The sequence below is a fragment of the Branchiostoma lanceolatum genome, chromosome 1 (assembly GCF_035083965.1).
Source record: "Branchiostoma lanceolatum isolate klBraLanc5 chromosome 1, klBraLanc5.hap2, whole genome shotgun sequence".
NCBI classification, from domain to species: Eukaryota; Metazoa; Chordata; class Leptocardii; order Amphioxiformes; family Branchiostomatidae; genus Branchiostoma; species Branchiostoma lanceolatum.
Window position 1 is genome coordinate 7,151,805 of NC_089722.1, and position 17,785 is coordinate 7,169,589.

General features: G+C 42.8%; 1 protein-coding gene across 1 annotated transcript in view; it reads right to left on the bottom strand.

Moving 5' to 3' along the window:
• Positions 1–17,785, bottom strand: part of LOC136426940 (nuclear anchorage protein 1-like) — a 55,044-nt gene that overhangs the window by 22,890 nt on the left and 14,369 nt on the right. Inside the window, exon 2 of the mRNA XM_066415696.1 lies at positions 4,134–17,728. Within this exon, the coding sequence (XP_066271793.1) occupies positions 4,134–17,728 (13,595 nt within the window). The remainder of the gene's footprint in view (positions 1–4,133; positions 17,729–17,785) is intronic.

Genomic DNA, 17,785 nt, shown 5'->3' on the forward strand with positions numbered 1-17,785 from the left:
GCCTTTAGCTTGTGCTCCGATACGTCTAGTCTTGATGTGATTTCTCTGTTTTCAATCAACAGCTCTGCATTTCTCGCCCGCAGACGTTCAAGTTCGCTGTCACTTTCACCCTCGGAAGCAACACTGCGTTTGAACTCTAGTTTTATTTGAGATAACTCTATGCTTACAGTCTCAAGTTGAGTGCGTAAAAGTCCGTTTTCTTCCTCCTTTTGATCCAGGTCCTCTTGTAGTCGCTTTAGTCGGCGCTCTAAGTCCTCAATGAGATTATCCTTCTCTGAGAGCTTGTCGTTGAGTTGATGCAGCTTTCCTTCTACTTGTACCTTCGTCCCAGCCTCTGACGATAACTGTGAAATTTGGAAATCTTTTTCTGACATCTGCGACTGAAGCTGCTGTAACTGAGTTTCTAAACTCCCCTTCTCCAATAGTGAAGCTTTAAGTTTGGCTAGCTCAGCTTCTAGCTCGCCCGCCCTCCCCCTTTGTTGTTCGGCTGACTGATCATTCTTCTGTTTCAACCGTGCTAACTCCCCTTCCAACTTACCTTTCTCCCTCGACAGAGCTTCTTTTTCTCTATTACACTTGCCTAGATCGCCTTCCTTCTGCTTAACCTCACGCTGAAATTTATCCCTCTCAGCCTGCATATCTTTCAACTTCTTTTTGAACTCATCTAGCTCTTTCTTCAGCTTCTCTTTCGCTGTTGTTTCTCCCTTCAACTTATTCGCCTGTCTCTCTAACTCTGCTTTTGATCTATTCTGTTCGGAAAGTTGTTTACGTAGGTCTGCTATATCACCTTCTAGTTTCTTTTTAGCGCCCCCTGCATCACCTGCCTGTTTCTGAAAGTCAGACAGCTGCTTTTTCAGCTGTGACAGCTCAGCTTCTAGTTTCATTTTAGCGCTCCCTGCATTACCTGCCTGTTTCTGAAAGTCAGACAGCTGCTTTTTCAGCTGTGTCAGCTCAGCTTCTAGTTTTTTCTTAGCACCCCCAGCGTCACCTGCCTGTTTCTGAAAATCAGACAGCTGTTTTTTCAGCTGTACAAGCTCACCCTCTAACTTCTTTTTAGCTGTCCCGGCATCTCCTTGCTGTCGCTGATGTTCCGACAGCTGTTTACGTAATTGCGCAAGCTCCCCCTCTAGCTTCTTTTTCACCGCCCCTGTATCTCCTAGCTGTTTTTGTATAGTGCTAATCTCTCGATCCTTCCCAGACAATTGCCCACGCAAATTCTTTAACTCCACTTCCAGTGTACTAACCTGTTGTTTAGACGACGTCCTCAGACTTTCCAGTTCCTTCAACAGTTTGTCCCTTTCTAGCACCACGGATTCGTGAGAAATGACCAAACTCTCGTACTTTTCCCGAAAGCCACAGCAGCGCCCCTCCCCCTTAACCTCATTCTTAACGAGTGCCGCGCCGGTCTTAGTCGTCGCTCGACCTCCATTGGTCGCTAGCGAGGTCGTTTGGACGACATGTTTCTCTTCCTTCACCACATAGTGTACGATTTTACCCTCTACGGACTTTGCCGAGAGGTCGGTGATCATGTTGACACAGGTTTCTTCTCCCCGTCCTCAGTAAACGCGGTTCAGTTCCCAAGAAGTCTTGCCAAACGCGACAGCCGCCGACACACGATTAATTGCCAACCACCTATCTCATGCATCAAAATGCAGATGGCGAACTCTTTGACCCCCCGAGGCAGACTGCGTGATGCTAGTCCCTCCTACCAATTATCCTGAACAGCCTGAAGAAGCCAAAAATTAGTTTTTCTTTTTCTCAGGTCTATACCGACTGCAGGTCATCGCGTCCCTTTCCACTTGATTTTCCCCGGTCCGTCCGAAGCCTGGCCAAGCCGCGTCTGTCCCATTACATGAGCCTATTCAATAGAGGTCACGCGGCAATGACACGCAAAGGGGCGTATGGGTAAAGGTCTAAACGCTGGATAGTTTGCATAAACACCCCGAGGCTTCAATAGGATAATAAGTTCAGTCATCGAAACATAGACATGACTCCATATTAACACCTATTACTATAGAACTTGGAAACTTCGACGAAAGATACAAGAGATTGCACACCATCTCAGCATGAATAAGCCTTCAAGCTTATGCTAATATCGCCCAGGTATTATAAATATATTGAACAATGGTAGGTGTGGTCTTCCCAGAAGGGTAGGCTTCGTATTAAAGACGAAATCAAACCAGATGTCTGAAATAATGCGAGTTAGGAGAATGATCAACAACAGATCATGACCAGTCAAGTAGATTACGTGTAGTAAGGGAATGAATAATTACACGTTTTCGTCCAGGCGTTTAGAAGGCCGATCTAGTAGGTTGATCCCAAAATGCCAGGTGAACGTTGGTGCTCATTCATTCGTTAATAACCTATTTATCATACACTCAGTATTACATATCTGCAATACTAGTAACATGTGTCTTAAATATGCTCAATACATATGCTTTCTTCAGTTGCTACCTTTAGCCGTCTGAACAACAATGTCCGTAGTAAGTTAATATTGGGCCTAGATTCCGGGCAAGTTTGTATATCAACGTAAAGTAATGTTATATGTTGGGGTATGGAATGTCCACAATAACATGTGTCTTAAATATGCTCAATAGATATGCTTTCTTCAGTTGCTACCTTCAGCCGTCTGAACAACAATGTCCGTAGTTAGTTAATATTGGGCCTAGATTCCGGGCAAGTTTGCATATCAACGTAAAGTAATATTTCAAAAGGAAATGTCCAAGTGTTATTGGTGTTGTCACATTAGTTTCTCCTTTGGTTTGTTTTTGTGTGATACATTTACTTTCAAGCCTTTGAAGCTGGAAATGTCCTATAGAATTAGCCTATGGTGATACTCTATGCATTAATGTCAATGAAATGCATTCAGACCTGAAGTTTTGAATTACAAGATAGCCTTCACAATTCAGAGGTTTGCACCAAGACGTCCTTCTCTACATCCCCTGACAGGAAACAAGCAATCTATCACTCAAGAAGCAAAAAAAGTGTCGTTCTTATCAGACATTCTTTGCAGACATTCCAGACATATTCTTAGCTGTTGACCATAGTTCTAAGGAAGACCCCAGCCCCAGGGCTCAAACTAATCCGTGTAGATTGGCCCCGCGACAAAGCACAAAGCGTTTTGGAATGACTTCAAATTGGACAAACACAGGTGGTGTTGGAGAGGTAATCATCCTTTTATCACCCTGTTTATCACAGCTAAACGGATGAATCAACAGAAGTGAGGAAATGTAGTCTTTTGGGCGAGTATAATGACTGGTCTGTGCAGAAGGTGGGAACTCAGCAAATTGTCCTCCAATTTGCAACTATTAACCTCACCTGCACAGCAGCAACAGGCTTAAGTCTTGCAAGTGAACAGGTGTGGATATGGATCTTTTATACCACACAGCAGGGAAAAGATGTTTGCATGTCACCTCGAAGACTTTGATAGAAGCAAACCAAGCGTTGACCGACGCTTATGTATACTTAGTACATATCTATACCACACAAAAGAGGTGTCAGAATGATGCAATGTGCTTACTACATGGAGGATAATCACACAATCCATACCAATACACAAAGCGCGCTTGTAAACATGGTATGTTCGATTCAAGAAGATAGCAAGAAAGTGAAAAATGTTCAAAATCAACGGCGCAAACCAAGTTGTAACCTACTTGCGCAAACGCAGTAAATCCATGTATGTGAAGCCATCAGAAGGAAAAGGAAAATGTCTAGATTATGTAAATAATGCACAGATTGACAAACCCGTAGCCGTACCATCAAATAAATGTACCCTTTGTCAACACAGAAAAGAGCAACAACCACACTAACGCAAGTAATAGTGGCATGAACCTAAAAATCGAGATGTTGAAAGCCTGTCTTTCCAAGAGTTATAGTCAGCTATTTGTAAGTTAGCTATAGGGACCACTTTATAAATTAACTAGCACTTTGATGTGCATGATGTACACGCTTGCGCACCGCCATATGTGGGTGGATATTCCCGTTGATCAATCCATATACAGTACTGATAAAGATTGGTAACATTCTAGTACCGTGGTTCGTGAAATGCGGATTTAGTTGTTTCCACACCAAGGGAAACCTTTCAGTGACAAACAGGTTATTCTGTCACAGATATACATGAGATTAGTACTTACTGTGTGTCCAAGGTGCGCTGTAGTTGGTCATTTTCGTCCGTCATATCATCTATCTTCTGCAGCGCAGCCCTTAGCTCGTCATCTTTTGTCTTCCCCTCGTCTTGCACTGTCTTCAGCCTATCGATTTCAGACAGGTATCTTTCTATCTCTGAATTGAGCTGATCTAGCAGACGTTTCAGACGTTCAACTTCATCCTCCAACCTTTTTTGGTGCCCTACCAGTTCGTCTTTCTCTTGGATGGACTTAGTGAGCTCTTTCTCTGACACTTTGAGTCGTGAACTGATCTCTCGATTCTCGACGACCAGTCCGGCATTCTTTGCCCTAAGCTTTTCAAGCTCTGCCTGTAACCATGACTTTTCTTCACCAAGCCTTTCGATATCATTACCGGCCTCTTGGGATTCGTTTAGGTGGTCGTGCAACTGGTCTTCATACGTAGCGGTCTGAATAAGAAGCGTTTCATTTTCATCCCTTACTTCCTTCAACTGTACTTGCAATCGCTCTCTTTCGCCTTCCAGTTCGTTCATCTTCAGTGTGAGGTCCTCAAGTTGAGCCTTAAGTTGGTTTATCTCGTCTTTCAGAGTTTGCTCCATGTCCTCCTTTTCCATTTGCAGGTTCTCAAATTCCTCCTTTGATTGTTTAAGATTATCCTCAAGACCGTCTTTCTCTCCTTCGAGGTCGAAAATCCTGTTCTTCAAGCCAGCTATCTCCGCTTCAGTCTCTTCTTTGTGCGTCTTATAAGATGAATCCAGCTCTTCCTTTTCGATAGACAGGCTGTCGAATTTCCCCCTCAGATCTGCTAGCTCCTCTTCGAACTTGTTTCTTTCGGCCTCAAGATCGGAGATCTGTGTGTGGAGATCATCTACCTCTTTCTTGAACGTATCTTGTTCTGACGCAGTTGACGTTTCCAGGCTTTCTTTCTCGGTTCTCAAACTGCTGACATCTTCTCTAACCTCCGTCAGCTCACCCTCCAGACGCTCTCTCTCTGCTTCCAGGTCGGCAAACCTGGTGTCCAGACTGTCCTTCTCGTCTTTCAGCGTCTCAAACTCTCCTTGCAGAGTACTGAATTCAACTTGCAGACTGTTTCTCTCAGCTTCAAATTCAGCCAAACGCTTGGTCAGGTCGTCAATTTGAGAGTGCCCCGTGGACTGAGAATCCATCAGGTTCTCTTTCTCAGACTGGAGGCTTTCCATCTCCCCCTTGGTTTCAGACAGCTCTCCATCTAGTCGGATCTTTTCTCCTTCTAGGTCTGCATACTTTCCTTCCAAGTGTGCTTTGTCTGCCTCCAGGCTTGAATAACTGCCCTGTAGGTCAGTAAGCTCTCCTTGAAGTTTGCTGTTCTCAGACTCCAGCTCTGCGAGCTTCCTCCTTAGATCGTCCAAATCAGCTTGGCCAGAAGAGTGGGCCGTCTCAAGTGTACTTTTCTCTACCTTGAGACTTTCAAAGTCTCCTCTAACCATGGTTAGATCACTTTCTAGTCTGGTGCGAAGAGTTTCTAAATCAGCATACCTTCCTCGTAGACCTTCATTCTCCTTTGTTAGTTTGTCAAAGTCTCCACTCACCCTTCTCAATTCTTCCTGCAGTTTGCCTCTCTCCTCTTCTAATCCTGCCAACCGCTTTCTTAGTTCCTCGAGCTCTACCTGCCATTGGCCCTTCTCTGATGCCTGAGTGGATTGAAGAGTTGCTTGTTCAGACTTATATGTGGTGTATTCTGTTCTAAGCAGTGTGAGTTCTTCGGTTAGTTTGTTTCTTTCCATCTCAAGCTCTGACAACTGCACCGTCAGAGACGATACTTCTGCTTCCCATTTCTGTTTGTATGAAGCACTCAACTCCTCTAGATCTACGACTTGTACCCTCAATGTGTCAATGCTTACTATGTTCTGAGCTACATCTTCGGTCAGCGTTGTCTTTTCACCCTCCAATTCCTTTATCTTTTTGAGCAGCTCCTCTACATGGCTCTCTAGGCCACCCTTTTCCGTCGTAAGCGACATCTCAAGGTTCTGTCTTTCAGTTTTAAGACTGTCCATCTCCCTATTGGCCTCTTTCAGATTGGTAGTTAATGTCTGTTTCTCTTTTTCCAAGACTGAGAGTTTCGTCTCCAGAGTTTTCAGCTTTGCCTCCCATTCTTCCCTCTCGGAGACCAACGTCATCTCCAAAGTCGACTTCTCAGACCTGATGGATACCAGCTCAACCTCCATCACTTTTATGTTTGCTTCAACTTCACCCTTCTTTCCACGGAGGTCATTGAGCTCCAACTTCAACTTATCTCTTTCTGCCATTATCACTTCTTTTTCTGACTTCAGTGTCTGCGCCTCGCGCTCAGCTGACTTCACGTTATTCTCTAATCCTGTTATTTTCTTTTGAAGTGCCTCTAGCTGGGCCTGGAGATCTGTTACCTTGCGAGTCTCCTTTTCTTGCTTTTGAGAACTTGCCGATCTTAGACTGTTACTCTCATTTCTCTCCTCTGTGAGGTCTGCAGCTAACTTCTCGTTGTCTTCCTCTAGTTTGAGTCTTATAGCTAGAAGGTCATCAGCATGCTTCTGCCACTTGGTGAGCTCTGCCGTTAACTCAGAGATAGTTGTCTCCAGTTCCACCTTTATGGTGTAGCAGCTCTCGCGGTCGTTATTAGCCTTTGTTAGTTCTTCTGTTAGTTTGTTTCTCTCAGCTTCCGTCACCGCTAGTCTCTTCTTCATGCCGGCAAGCTCTTCCTCCCAAGTCTTCCTATTGGTGGCCTGGGAGGATTGAAGATTTGCTAGTTCAGTCCTAAGCCGGCCGTAATCTGCCATGCTTTCTGCGTTTTCGCTTTCAAGCGAGGTTAGTTTACTTTTCAGTTCTGATAGCTGATTTTGCAGACTTTCATTTAAGGACTTCAGATTTTCGTAGTCAGACTCAAGCCTTGTTAGTTCATTCTCTAGTCTAGTTCTCTCCCCATCTAGCCTATCTTTCTCATTACTCATGCTATCGTACTCAGACCTAAGCACTGTTAGATCTTCTACTAGGGTATTAGTTCTGGCTTCAAAGTTATTTCGGTCAGCTTTGACCTTGTCACTTTCTGCTATATTTTGAGCTAATTGTTCAGTTAGTTCTGATATTTTAGTGGTCATTTCATTTACCTTTTGGTTTAGTATTTCTACATCTGATTCTAAAGTTCCCTTTTCTGATCCAATTGCCTTCCTTTCTTCTTTTAGAGAGTCAATATCCTTCCTGGTATCACTCAGCTCTGCTGAAAGTCTACCTCTCTCTTCTTCCAGCTGAGATTTTTGTTCATCCAAAACAGCAAAGTCTCGCCGCACCCCGTCCAGTTCTTCTGTCAAGCCTTTGATCTGTGAATCAAGTTCAACCTTCTCTTGAGTTAGATTGCCAATTTCTTCCCTGGCTGTCCCTAAGTCTATTGTCAAACCGTCTCGTTCAGAGTCAAGTTCTGACATCATTGATTTCAGGGACGTTACCTTCTCACCCCACTCCTTCTGCTCGGATGAAAGCATTTTCTCTAAGTCGTACTTTTCCGTTTTAAAAGCCTCTGTATCAGTCTGAGACACAGATAGCTCATTCGTTAGCTCAGCTATTTTGTTGTTTAGCTCGTTCCTTTGTACGGTCCATTTTTGCTGACTGGTCGTATGAACCCTTTCTAGCTCAACATGCGACAATTTCAGATCCGAATGTTCTTTTCTTAGTGTTTTTAATTCTGATTCAAGATGGCTAATAGAATCCTTTAGCTTTGTAACTTGATCTTCGTTATGCTCTTTGAATCTGCCTAAGTTATTTTCCAGGTTCTGGATTGTCGTCTGGCTGTGTGTCTGTTCAATGGTCATTTTCTGTTTTTCCGATTCAAGCTGCTTTTTGTCAGATTGCAGTTGCTCACAGTCCTTTTTAAGCTTAGCAACTTCTTTTGTTAGCTTCTCATTCTTTAACGTTAGGTCTTGTGTTAAAGTGTCGGAACTAGCCCTGAGATCATCTCTCTGGACCCTGATCTGGTCACATTCAGTTATGGCCTGTGCTAATTGCTCAGTTAATTTACGTTTTTCAGTCTCTAACTGATCTAGCTTTTGTTTTAGTTCATTACGTTCAGATTGCAATGTCTCCTTTACTGATCCGAGTGCACCTTTCTCCTCTGTGAGAGAATTCATTGTTGTCTTTACATGTGTCAAATCGCTTGCTAGTTTGCATTTCTCTCCCTCTAGCTTGGATTTCTCTTCAGCCAACGTATCATGTATTTGTCTGAGACTACCTAAATCATCTTCTAGACGTTTAACCTGTTCGTTGAGGCTGATTTTTTCCTTCATGAGGTCGTCAAAGTTTTTCTTCATTTCCCCCAACTCTGTGTGTAATTTGTCACTGACAGAGGTAAGATCTGTCATCACTGATTTCATTGACTCTTTTTCCACCTCCCATTCCCGCCTCTCTGATGCAAGGGTTTCTTCCAAGTCACGTTTTTCTGTCTTAAGTGCGTCTCTCTCAGTTTGTGATACGCCAAGCTCATTGGATAGGTCGGCTACTTTATTGCTTAGCTCGCTTATCTGTACTGTCAACCTTTGCTGCTCAGTATTGTAAACTCTATCAAGTTCTGCCTTGGACGCCTTTAAGTCAGCATGCTCTTTTCTTTGTGATTTTAGTTCTGCTTGGAGTTGGTCAATTGTTTGTTTCAGTTTAGTTGTCTGTTTTTCACTTTGCTCTTTAAACCTTGCCAAGTTAGTTTGTAGGTTTTGGATGGTCGTCTGTGAGTGGGTCTGCTCCAAGTTCATTTTCTTAGTTTCAGATTCAAACTGAGTCAGGCCGGATTTCAGTTGAGTCTTTTCCTCCAACAACATATCTTTCTCCCCTTTTAGCATATCATATTCTGCCCTTAACATGGTTATGTCTTGTGTAAGAGTATTGATTCTAACTTCCAAACCATCTATTTCGGCTCTAATCTGGTCACATTCAGCTATGGATTTTGCTAGCTGTTCTGTCAATGAACCCCTTTCAGTTTCCAACTGATCTAGATTGTGTTTTAGTTGATCAAGTTCAGTGGTTAGAGATTTCTCTTTTGATACAAGTGCATCCCTCTCTTTTGTAAGAGAATCCAATGTGGTTTTATTATCGCTCAGTTCGCTTTTCAACTTTTCTCTCTCTCCCTCTATGTTAAATTTCTCCTCGGCTAACGTATCGTACTTTGTCTGTAAGTTTCCTAACTCTTTCCCTAGCTTTTCTACCTGGTCATCAAGGCTAGATTTCTCCTTTGTAAGGTCACTGAACTCTTTCTTCATTGTAGATAGATCTGTACGTAATTTGTCTCTTTCAGATGTGAGATCTGCTATCGTTGAGGTCATAGAGTCTACCTCCATTTCCCATTCCTTTCGTGCCGATGCAAAAATTTCTTCTAGCTCACCCTTTTCGTTTTTCAGAGTTTCAGCACCACTTTGTGATATGCAAAGCTCATTGGTTAGATCTGATACTTTATCATTCAGTTCTTTTGTTTGTATTGTCAATTTTTGCTGTTCGGTATTGTGGACCCTTTCCAGCTCACTTTTCGCCGCTTTGAGATCGGAATGGTCTTTTCTCAATGTTTTAAGTTCTAATTCAAGCTGAGTTATTCTGTCTTTTAGCTTGGTCACCTGCTCTTCGCTGTGGTTCTTATACCTCTCTAAGCTGGTTTGTAGGTTTTGAATGGTCTTCTGAGCGTGGGTCTGCTCTAGGGTCATTTTCGTTGTGTCGGACTTCATTTGGTTCTTTTCCTCCACCAACATATCCTTTTCCCCCTTCAGCATATCATACTCGCCCCTTAACATGGTTATGTCTTGTGTAAGAGTATTAGTTTGAACTTCAAAACCATCCTTTTCAGCTCTAATCTGATCACATTCAGCTATGGAGTGTGCTAGCTGCTCAGTCAATGAACCCTGTTCAGTTTCCAACTGATCTACATTTTGCTTGAGTCGGTCAAGTTCAGAGGACAGAGTTTTCTCTTTTGATACAAGCGCATCCCTCTCTTTTGTAAGAGAATCCAATGTGGTTTTATTATCGCTCAGTTCGCTTTTCAACTTTTCTCTCTCTCCCTCTATGTTAGATTTCTCCTCGGCTAACGTATCGTACTTTGTCTGCAAGTTTCCCAGTTCTTTCCCTAGCCTTTCTACCTGGTAATCAAGACTAGCTTTCTCCTTTGTAAGGTCACTGAACTCTGTCTCCATAGTAGATAGATCTGTACGTAATTTGTCTCTTTCAGATGTGAGATCTGCTATCGTTGAGGTCATAGAGTCTACCTCCATTTCCCATTCCTTTCGTGCCGATGCAAAAGTTTCTTCTACCTCACCTTTTTCATTTTTCAGAGTTTCAACGTCACTTTGTGACATGCCAATTTCATTGGTTAGATCTGTTACTTTGTCATTCAGCTCTTTTGTTTGTATTGTCAATTTTTGCTGCTCGGTGTTGTGAACCCTTTCCAGCTCACTTTTCGCCGCTTTGAGATCGGAATGGTCTTTTCTCAATGTTTTAAGTTCTGAGTCAAGCTGAGTTATTCTGTCTTTCAGCTTGGTTGCCTTCCCTTTACTGTGCTCCTTATACCTCTCCAAGCTGGTTTGTAGGTGCTGAATAGTATTCTGAGCGTGGGTCTGCTCTAGGGTCATTTTTGAATTGCTAGACTGCATTTGATTCTTTTCCTTCACTAACATGTCTTTTTCTCCTTTAAGCATGTCATACTCGGCCCTTACCATAGTCAAGTCTTCTGACAGAGTATTAGTTTTAACTTCAAAGTCATCTCTCTCAGCCTTGATATGGCCACGCTCCGCTACAGTCTGTGCTAATCGTTCGGTCAGCTTACTTATGTCAACTTCCATCTCCCCTATTGTTTGTTTAAGTGCTTTGGTTTTAGATTCCAGACTTGTGTTCTCTGAAACAAGTGCCTCATTTGCACTCGCCAATGAGTCTCTTTCTGCTTTCAAATTGGCTATTGTCTCATTCATCTCTTCAACTTGCATCATCATGGTCTCTGTCTCAGTCTGTATGCTTAACCGTACTGTCTGTAGTTCATCAAATTTAGCTTTCCATCTCTCTAGCTCCGTTTTCAAATCAGATTTCTGAATCTTTGTCTCTTCTAGTTCGAAAGCCTTCAGTCTTAACTGTTCTGCTTCTGTTTCCAACTGACCCTTTTCTGTCTCCATCTTCTGATATAGCTCGATCTGCTCATGGAGCTTCGCTACTTCATTCGTTAGATTGCCTTTGTCTCTAAGTGTTTCTTCATGAAGGCTAATCTTTGATTTTAGCTCTGCTTCGACTTCTGACAGCTTAGAATCAGCTGCTTGCTTTTGTTCTGAAAGGCTTTTATACGTATCTTTCAGTTTAGTGTGTTCTTCAACTGCAGTGCTGCTCTCTGTTTCTAGTTTAGTTACTTTCTCATTAAGTGCCAATATGTATCTTTGTAATTCTACCATTTCTGTATTCCTGTCCTCGTCAAGCGATTTGTGCAAGGCCTCTATTTGTTCCTTTTCTGCATTTAAGTTATCACGCGCCTTGATAGTTTCCGCTAACTCATCGCTAAGTCGTGCGTTGTCACTCTCTAAGGCTTTCAACTGTTGTTGAAGTGTTCTCAGCTCTGTTTCTAAGACACCCTTGGCCTCTTTGAGGCTCTCTATGTCCTCATTTAGGCAGTCAATGTTGCCCTTCGTTACACCCAAGTCTTCGCTTAAGTTGTCTATCCTTTCTATGAATTCTAGCTTTTCTGTTTCTAGTATGATGACTTTCTTATTCATCTGCTCCATCGTACTCTCCAGGTGTTGTTTTTCAGAGAAAATGCCTCGCTTTTCCTGCTCTAGAGCTCCATGCTCTGCCTTAGTCCTGTCTAGCTGTTGTTCGAGATTGTCTCTATCCTTTTCTAAATCCTGGATGGCACTTGCTAATCTATTCCTTTCCTTCTCCCATGCCAAGCTCTTAGAGGACAGTGTCTCCTGTAGATGTCTGTTCTCAGACCTCAAAGTTGTTCTTTCTGTGTTAACTTCACCAAGTTCTGACTGCAAATCCTCAATCTTAGTTTGCAGTTCCTCAGTTTGCCCTTTCCATTTTTGCTTGTCAGTCTTGTAAACTGTGTCTAACTGTGCCTTCGTTGCTTTTAGACTAGTATATTCGTGTCTCTGTTTTGAAAGGTCCGCCTCTATCTGAACAACTCTCTCTCTAAGTTTAGACATCTCTAGATCATAACGTTCTTTGTACTTTTCTCTGTTAGCGTCTTGCGTTCTTATACTAGCAAGAGCGTGAGTCAACTCCAGCTTTGTCCTCTTTACTTCATTCTCTAACTCAACAATGAGCTTCTTTAGTTCATCTCGATTAGACTCAAGTTTTGAGTGGGCAGTTTTGAGATTCTCATATTCTCTTTGTAACTTTCTCATCTCTACTATGAGACCATCACGATCTGCCTCTAATGCGGTTGCCTTCTCACTCAGCTGTTGCAACTCAAGAGTCTGCTTTTCGTTTTCAGTTTTCAGTTTCTGCCTGTGTGAGTCTGCTTCCCTAAAGCTCTGTTCGGTCTGCCTCAGTTTTGTTTCAATCGTATTTGCGTGCCTTTTCAAGGCATCGAACTCAGCTAGCTTTGCTGTAAGGTCCTTGACTTCGACCTCCAGTTTCAACTTAACTTCCTGCACCTCATACAATTCTTTCAGCGTCACATTGAGCTTTTCCATTTCCTTCATCATCTCATCCCTCTCACCCTTGATCTCTTCAAAGAGATTCATCTTTGTCCTTAGTTCGAAGATTACATTATCCTTCATCCCACTCTCCATACCAAGTTCCACTTTGGTTTGTTTTAAGGCATTGCACTCTGTCTCGAAAATGGCCTTCTGCTTTTTCATTGCATCGAAGTCTGACTTAAGCGCAGTCAATCTCTCAGAGAGGCTATTATTGTCAGTCTGAAAGGTGTTCACTTTTGCTTCAAGGCCAGACTTGTCCTTTTCAAGATTGCCAACAAGTGCTTCCGATTTTGCCAGTTCATCTCTCAGTTCACTGATTTGGTTACTGCTTTCGGTTTTATCTGAGGCCCAGGTTTCCCTCTCTGAAGCTAGTATAATTTCTAAGTCATCGTTTTGTTTTCCTAAACTGTCACATGCTACAATGCATTCTGATAGCTCTTCTGTTATTTTAACGTTTTGTCTTTCTAAGTCTGCAACACCTTGTTGAAACTTACCTATTTCAGTCTGTAGGCTTTGCTGCTGAAGCAAAAGATCATCCCTTTCCTTATTCAGACTGTCCACCCGATCTTTGGCATTTTGCAAACTCTCTGTTAGTTGGTCCTGTTCTGACACTAGCAACGTTCTTTCCTCCTCCAATGACGCTTTGCTTCCCTCTAACTGGATGTGGTCTGTCCTGAGTTGGTCTAGCTCAAACTTCACAGCTTCCCTCTCAGTACATAGTTGTGACTTTTCCTGTGTTAACACTTCAACGTTATTCTTCACTGAACCCAACTCTATTGTAAGACTATCTCTCTCTTCGTCAAGCTTTGCCATCATAGCCTTAAGCTTCTTCAGTTCTCCATCCCAACTCTTCCTTTCTGTTGACAAAGTTTGTTCTAAGTTGCTTCTTTCGGATCTTATCCTCTCTCTATCTGTTTGTGTCTCACCCAACTCATTTTGTAAGTCAGCAATCTTGTAATGCAGCTCATCCAACTGTCTTTTCCATTTTTGATCGTTTGATTTGATTGTCCTTTCCAAGTCTGTGCTTGTTCCTTTCAAATCCAAATGTTCACTTCTAATCTTATTGTTGTCTGCTTTAAGCTGAGTTATAGTGTCTCTGAGCTTTGTCATTTCTGTCTCACAGTATTGCTTGTATCTTTCTCTGTTTGTTTCCTGATTGCTGAGAGAAGATTTTACATGCGTCAGTTCTATAGACGCTCGCTTTTTCTCTCCTTCTAGTTCTGTTGTTAACTTCTTTAGACTAGAAATCTCAGATGCTGCCTTTTTGTTTGATTCCTTTAACCTATCACATTCGCCACGTGCTTTAGTTATCTCAGATATAAGCCCGTTTCGGTCAGATTCTAACTTTCTCACAGTTTCACTGAAGCTGTTGGCATCGACAGATAGTCTTTTAGTTTCCGTCTGCATGTTCTGATTTGCTCCTTTAAGCCTGTCAAGCTCTGTCTGTAAGTTTGCGTTGACTATCTGCATATCTGCCAGTTTTTTCTGAAGTTTGTTTCTGTCTACTTCCATCTTTTCCAATTCTCTTTTCATATCTGCCTGCCTTGCCTCTATAGTCTTTTTCTCTACCACCAGTTCATTGCGTTCTACCTGTATTGCTTCAAATAACGCCATCCTGTTTTCTAACTCGAATACTTCAGCGTTTCTGCTGGTTAATGAGACTTGCAGCTTCTCACTCATTTCTGTCATTACCTCTTCCTGTCTATCCATCTCCTTTTCTAAGTCTTTCTTTTCAGATATTATCGCCTTATGCGTATCATCTAACTGTTCTAGAGTCTCTACAAGCCTTGCTATCTCCGCTTTAGACTCACCTAGTTGTGAGTCTAGGTTATCCTTCTCTGTCTTTTCTTTGTTATAGTCATTACGAAGCATGGTTTGCTCCTCAGACAGCCTGCTGTACCTATCATCCATCTCCACCAACCTACCTTCCAACTCTCTTACCTGTTTCTCAAGTCTGTCTGCTGTGGCTGCTAGCTTGTCATTTATTTTGTCATTTTCTTCCCTAGCACTGGCCAGTTCGGTCATCAGCTTTTTGTTCTCTATCTCCATTCTAACAAGCCGCTCTCTTAAACTTTCGGTACCTTCCTGGAGGTTGATGCTCTCAGCACGACCTTGTGTCAGTTGATCAATAAGCTGACTGTTTTCCGATTGAAGGTGCTTGTGTTTGGCAACTAGGCTCTCATAGTCCAGTTGCAGTTGTGTTAGTGTGTCTGTTAGTGTGTTTCTCTGTTCTGCCGTTTCAGTTAGCCTGTTTGTCAACTCATCTAATTCTTTACTGAGACTCTCTTTCTCCTCTCTTAGAGAGGTGTTTTCTAAGGTGATCTCACTGATTGTTTGCTCGGCATTTTCATTCTCATTTCGCATATCCTCATGTTCTTCTCTAACCCGGACCAGCTCTTCTGTCAGTTTATTCTCTGCATCCTCGAGAACAGAAAGACTGTCCTGAAAGGTTTGCAGGGCGGATTCTAGTGTTTGCTTCTCTGCTGTTAAGCTGTCATAGTCTGACCTAGTTTGTGCCAATTCTCGGCTTAGGCCCATCGTTTCTGCCTCTAGCTGAGCCAGTCTGTTTCTCAGGTCCACGACCTCGGATTCCTTCTTAGCTTTGTCTGCTTGCAAGTTTTCATATTCCGTGGTGAGCTGGGAGAGTGATTTCATTACACCATTCATTTCAGAGTCAACTTCAATCTTTTTCTTCTTTAAGGTGTCATGATTAGACCGCAGCTTTTTTATCTCCTTGGTAAGTTCATTCATTTCCTTAACGTGGCTTGCCACTGTTGCTTGTGAGTTTGACAACTCTTTGGTTACTCTTTTGTGATCTGTTCTAAGTTTGGTCAGCTCAGTAGTAACTCTTTGTCCTTCAGTTTTCAGCTGGTTAAGCTGTTCAGAGAGTTGTTTAAGCTTGACCTGCATAGCTTCATTTTGAACCTTTAGACCATTTCTGTTTTCTTTTAGTTTTGCATTTTCTGTCTTAAGTTCCCTGTGAGATGCCTGCAATACCATCGCCTCCTCTGATAGTTTTACCTTCCCATCTTCAAGTTTAGTGACCTCTTCCTCCAATTCTTTCACCCTGTCATGTAACGCATCTATTTCTGAAGCTTGACTCTGAGTCTGACTTAGCAATGATTTGCGGTTCTTCTGGAGTTCTGTCTCAATGTTACTACTTTCCGACACCATCCTCTCATACGAGTTTGATAGCTTTGTGTAGTCCTCTGTTAGCCTGTCTAGCTTACCTTCAAGTTCATTCGCATTAGCTTGAGACTTTCGTAGTCTAACGTTTAGATTGCCTACCTCTTCTTTTAGACTCTCGTAGTCAATCCTGACCTGTGTTAGTTCGTATGTTACTTTCGTCTTCTCTGTTTCTAACTTCCTGTTCTCGTCGGTTAATCGCGTCAGCTCGACTCCGACATTATCATTTGTTTGATTCGAGTCCAACAGTCGTGATCGTAGCTGAGCCAACTCGTCAGCTAACTGGTTCTTTTCGGCCTCTACAGCAGCTTTGATATCCTTTAGGCTTTCATGCTCTGATCCGAGCTGTGCCATTTGGTACAGGAGATTATTGTTAGCAATTTCGCTTTCAGCTAACGTCCCTGAAATCATAGCTCTCTCGCCTGCCCACTGTTCTTTGTCAGAAGCATGAAAAATCTCAAGCTCGCTAATCTGTTCTTTTAGTGTGTCACACACGAGTATGTTTTGTGCTAGATCTTCTGTCAGCTTAGCATTCTCTGTTTGTAAACTTTCTATCAGACTTTCAGACTCCTCAATCTTTGTGGCTAGGTTTTCTGTTGTGGCAATGAGTGTGCTCTTCTCATTGTGATTGTTGGTGTTATCTTTTTTTAACTTCCCCAACTCTTCGGCTAGCCTGTTTCGTTCGACCTGCAGAGCTGTCACCCTGTTTTTCAGCTGATTCGACAAAGAATCATTTTCTACCCTTTCAGACGACAAGGCTATTTCTATATCCCTTTTCTCTAACTTGAGAGTATCTCTCTCGACCTGGGCGATTCTAAGCTCAGCTTTTAGCTCTTTGACCTTCTGATTCATTGTCCCTGATTGTCTAGCCCATTCTTCTTTGTCTGATTGTCTAGCCATCTCTAGATTGGTATTTTCCGCTTTAAGCTCTCTATAATCTTTCCTCAGCTGATTCATTTCACTTTCTATATCGGAAAGTCTACATTTAATCTTGTTTGCGTCAGTCTGTGTCGACAGACTTGCACTCTCTACAGACGCTTCTAAGGACTTATTAGCATTTTGTGTTTGTACAAGTGATAAAGACACGTCTTTCTTTTCATCCTCTAACTCTGACACCCTTGACCTAAGCCTCTCTAGCTCGACATGCCATTTCTGCCCATCAGATTGATATGCCTGCCCTAACATGGCTTGAGCTGACTGAAAATCGTCTCGTTCTCGCTTGACTCGCTCGAGTTCCAACATGAGTGCCTCCTTCTCGGCCTGCGTGTCAATCAAACCCTTCCTGAACATTTCTAACTCTGTATTCAGCTTCTGATTTTCCGCCTCTAGTTTGGCTGCCGCCGACCGAAGGTCGTCACACTGCTGCCGCCATCTTTTAATTTCATTGTGACAGTCGTGCCCTACCATTTCTTTCTTTACCGTCTGTAGCTCTATACTCTGTGCTCTTAGATTCTTTAGCTCAATTTGTAAGTCGTCGTCCCTTACCTCAGATTGGTGCGTCTCTGTCAGCTGCACGCGCATCTTCTCCAGCTCGACTCGCAGGTCGTCCCTCTCGGTCCTGATCTCCTCGAACAGAGTCACCCTACTGTTCAGTTCGAATATCTCGCTGTCCTTTGACATCACTGTTACCTCTAGTCTCTCGTATTTCTGCTTCCATGCCAGGACTTCGCGAGAGTAGTCGTCCAGTCTCATTGCCGTCTTCTCCTCGTCGGTAGAGACGCTGCTGATGTCGGTTTGCGTCCATTTGTTCTGGTCTTGGTTCTGCAACACCACGTAGTTCACCTTCGTTCCCGCGTCGAGGGTCGGGTCGCGAATCAT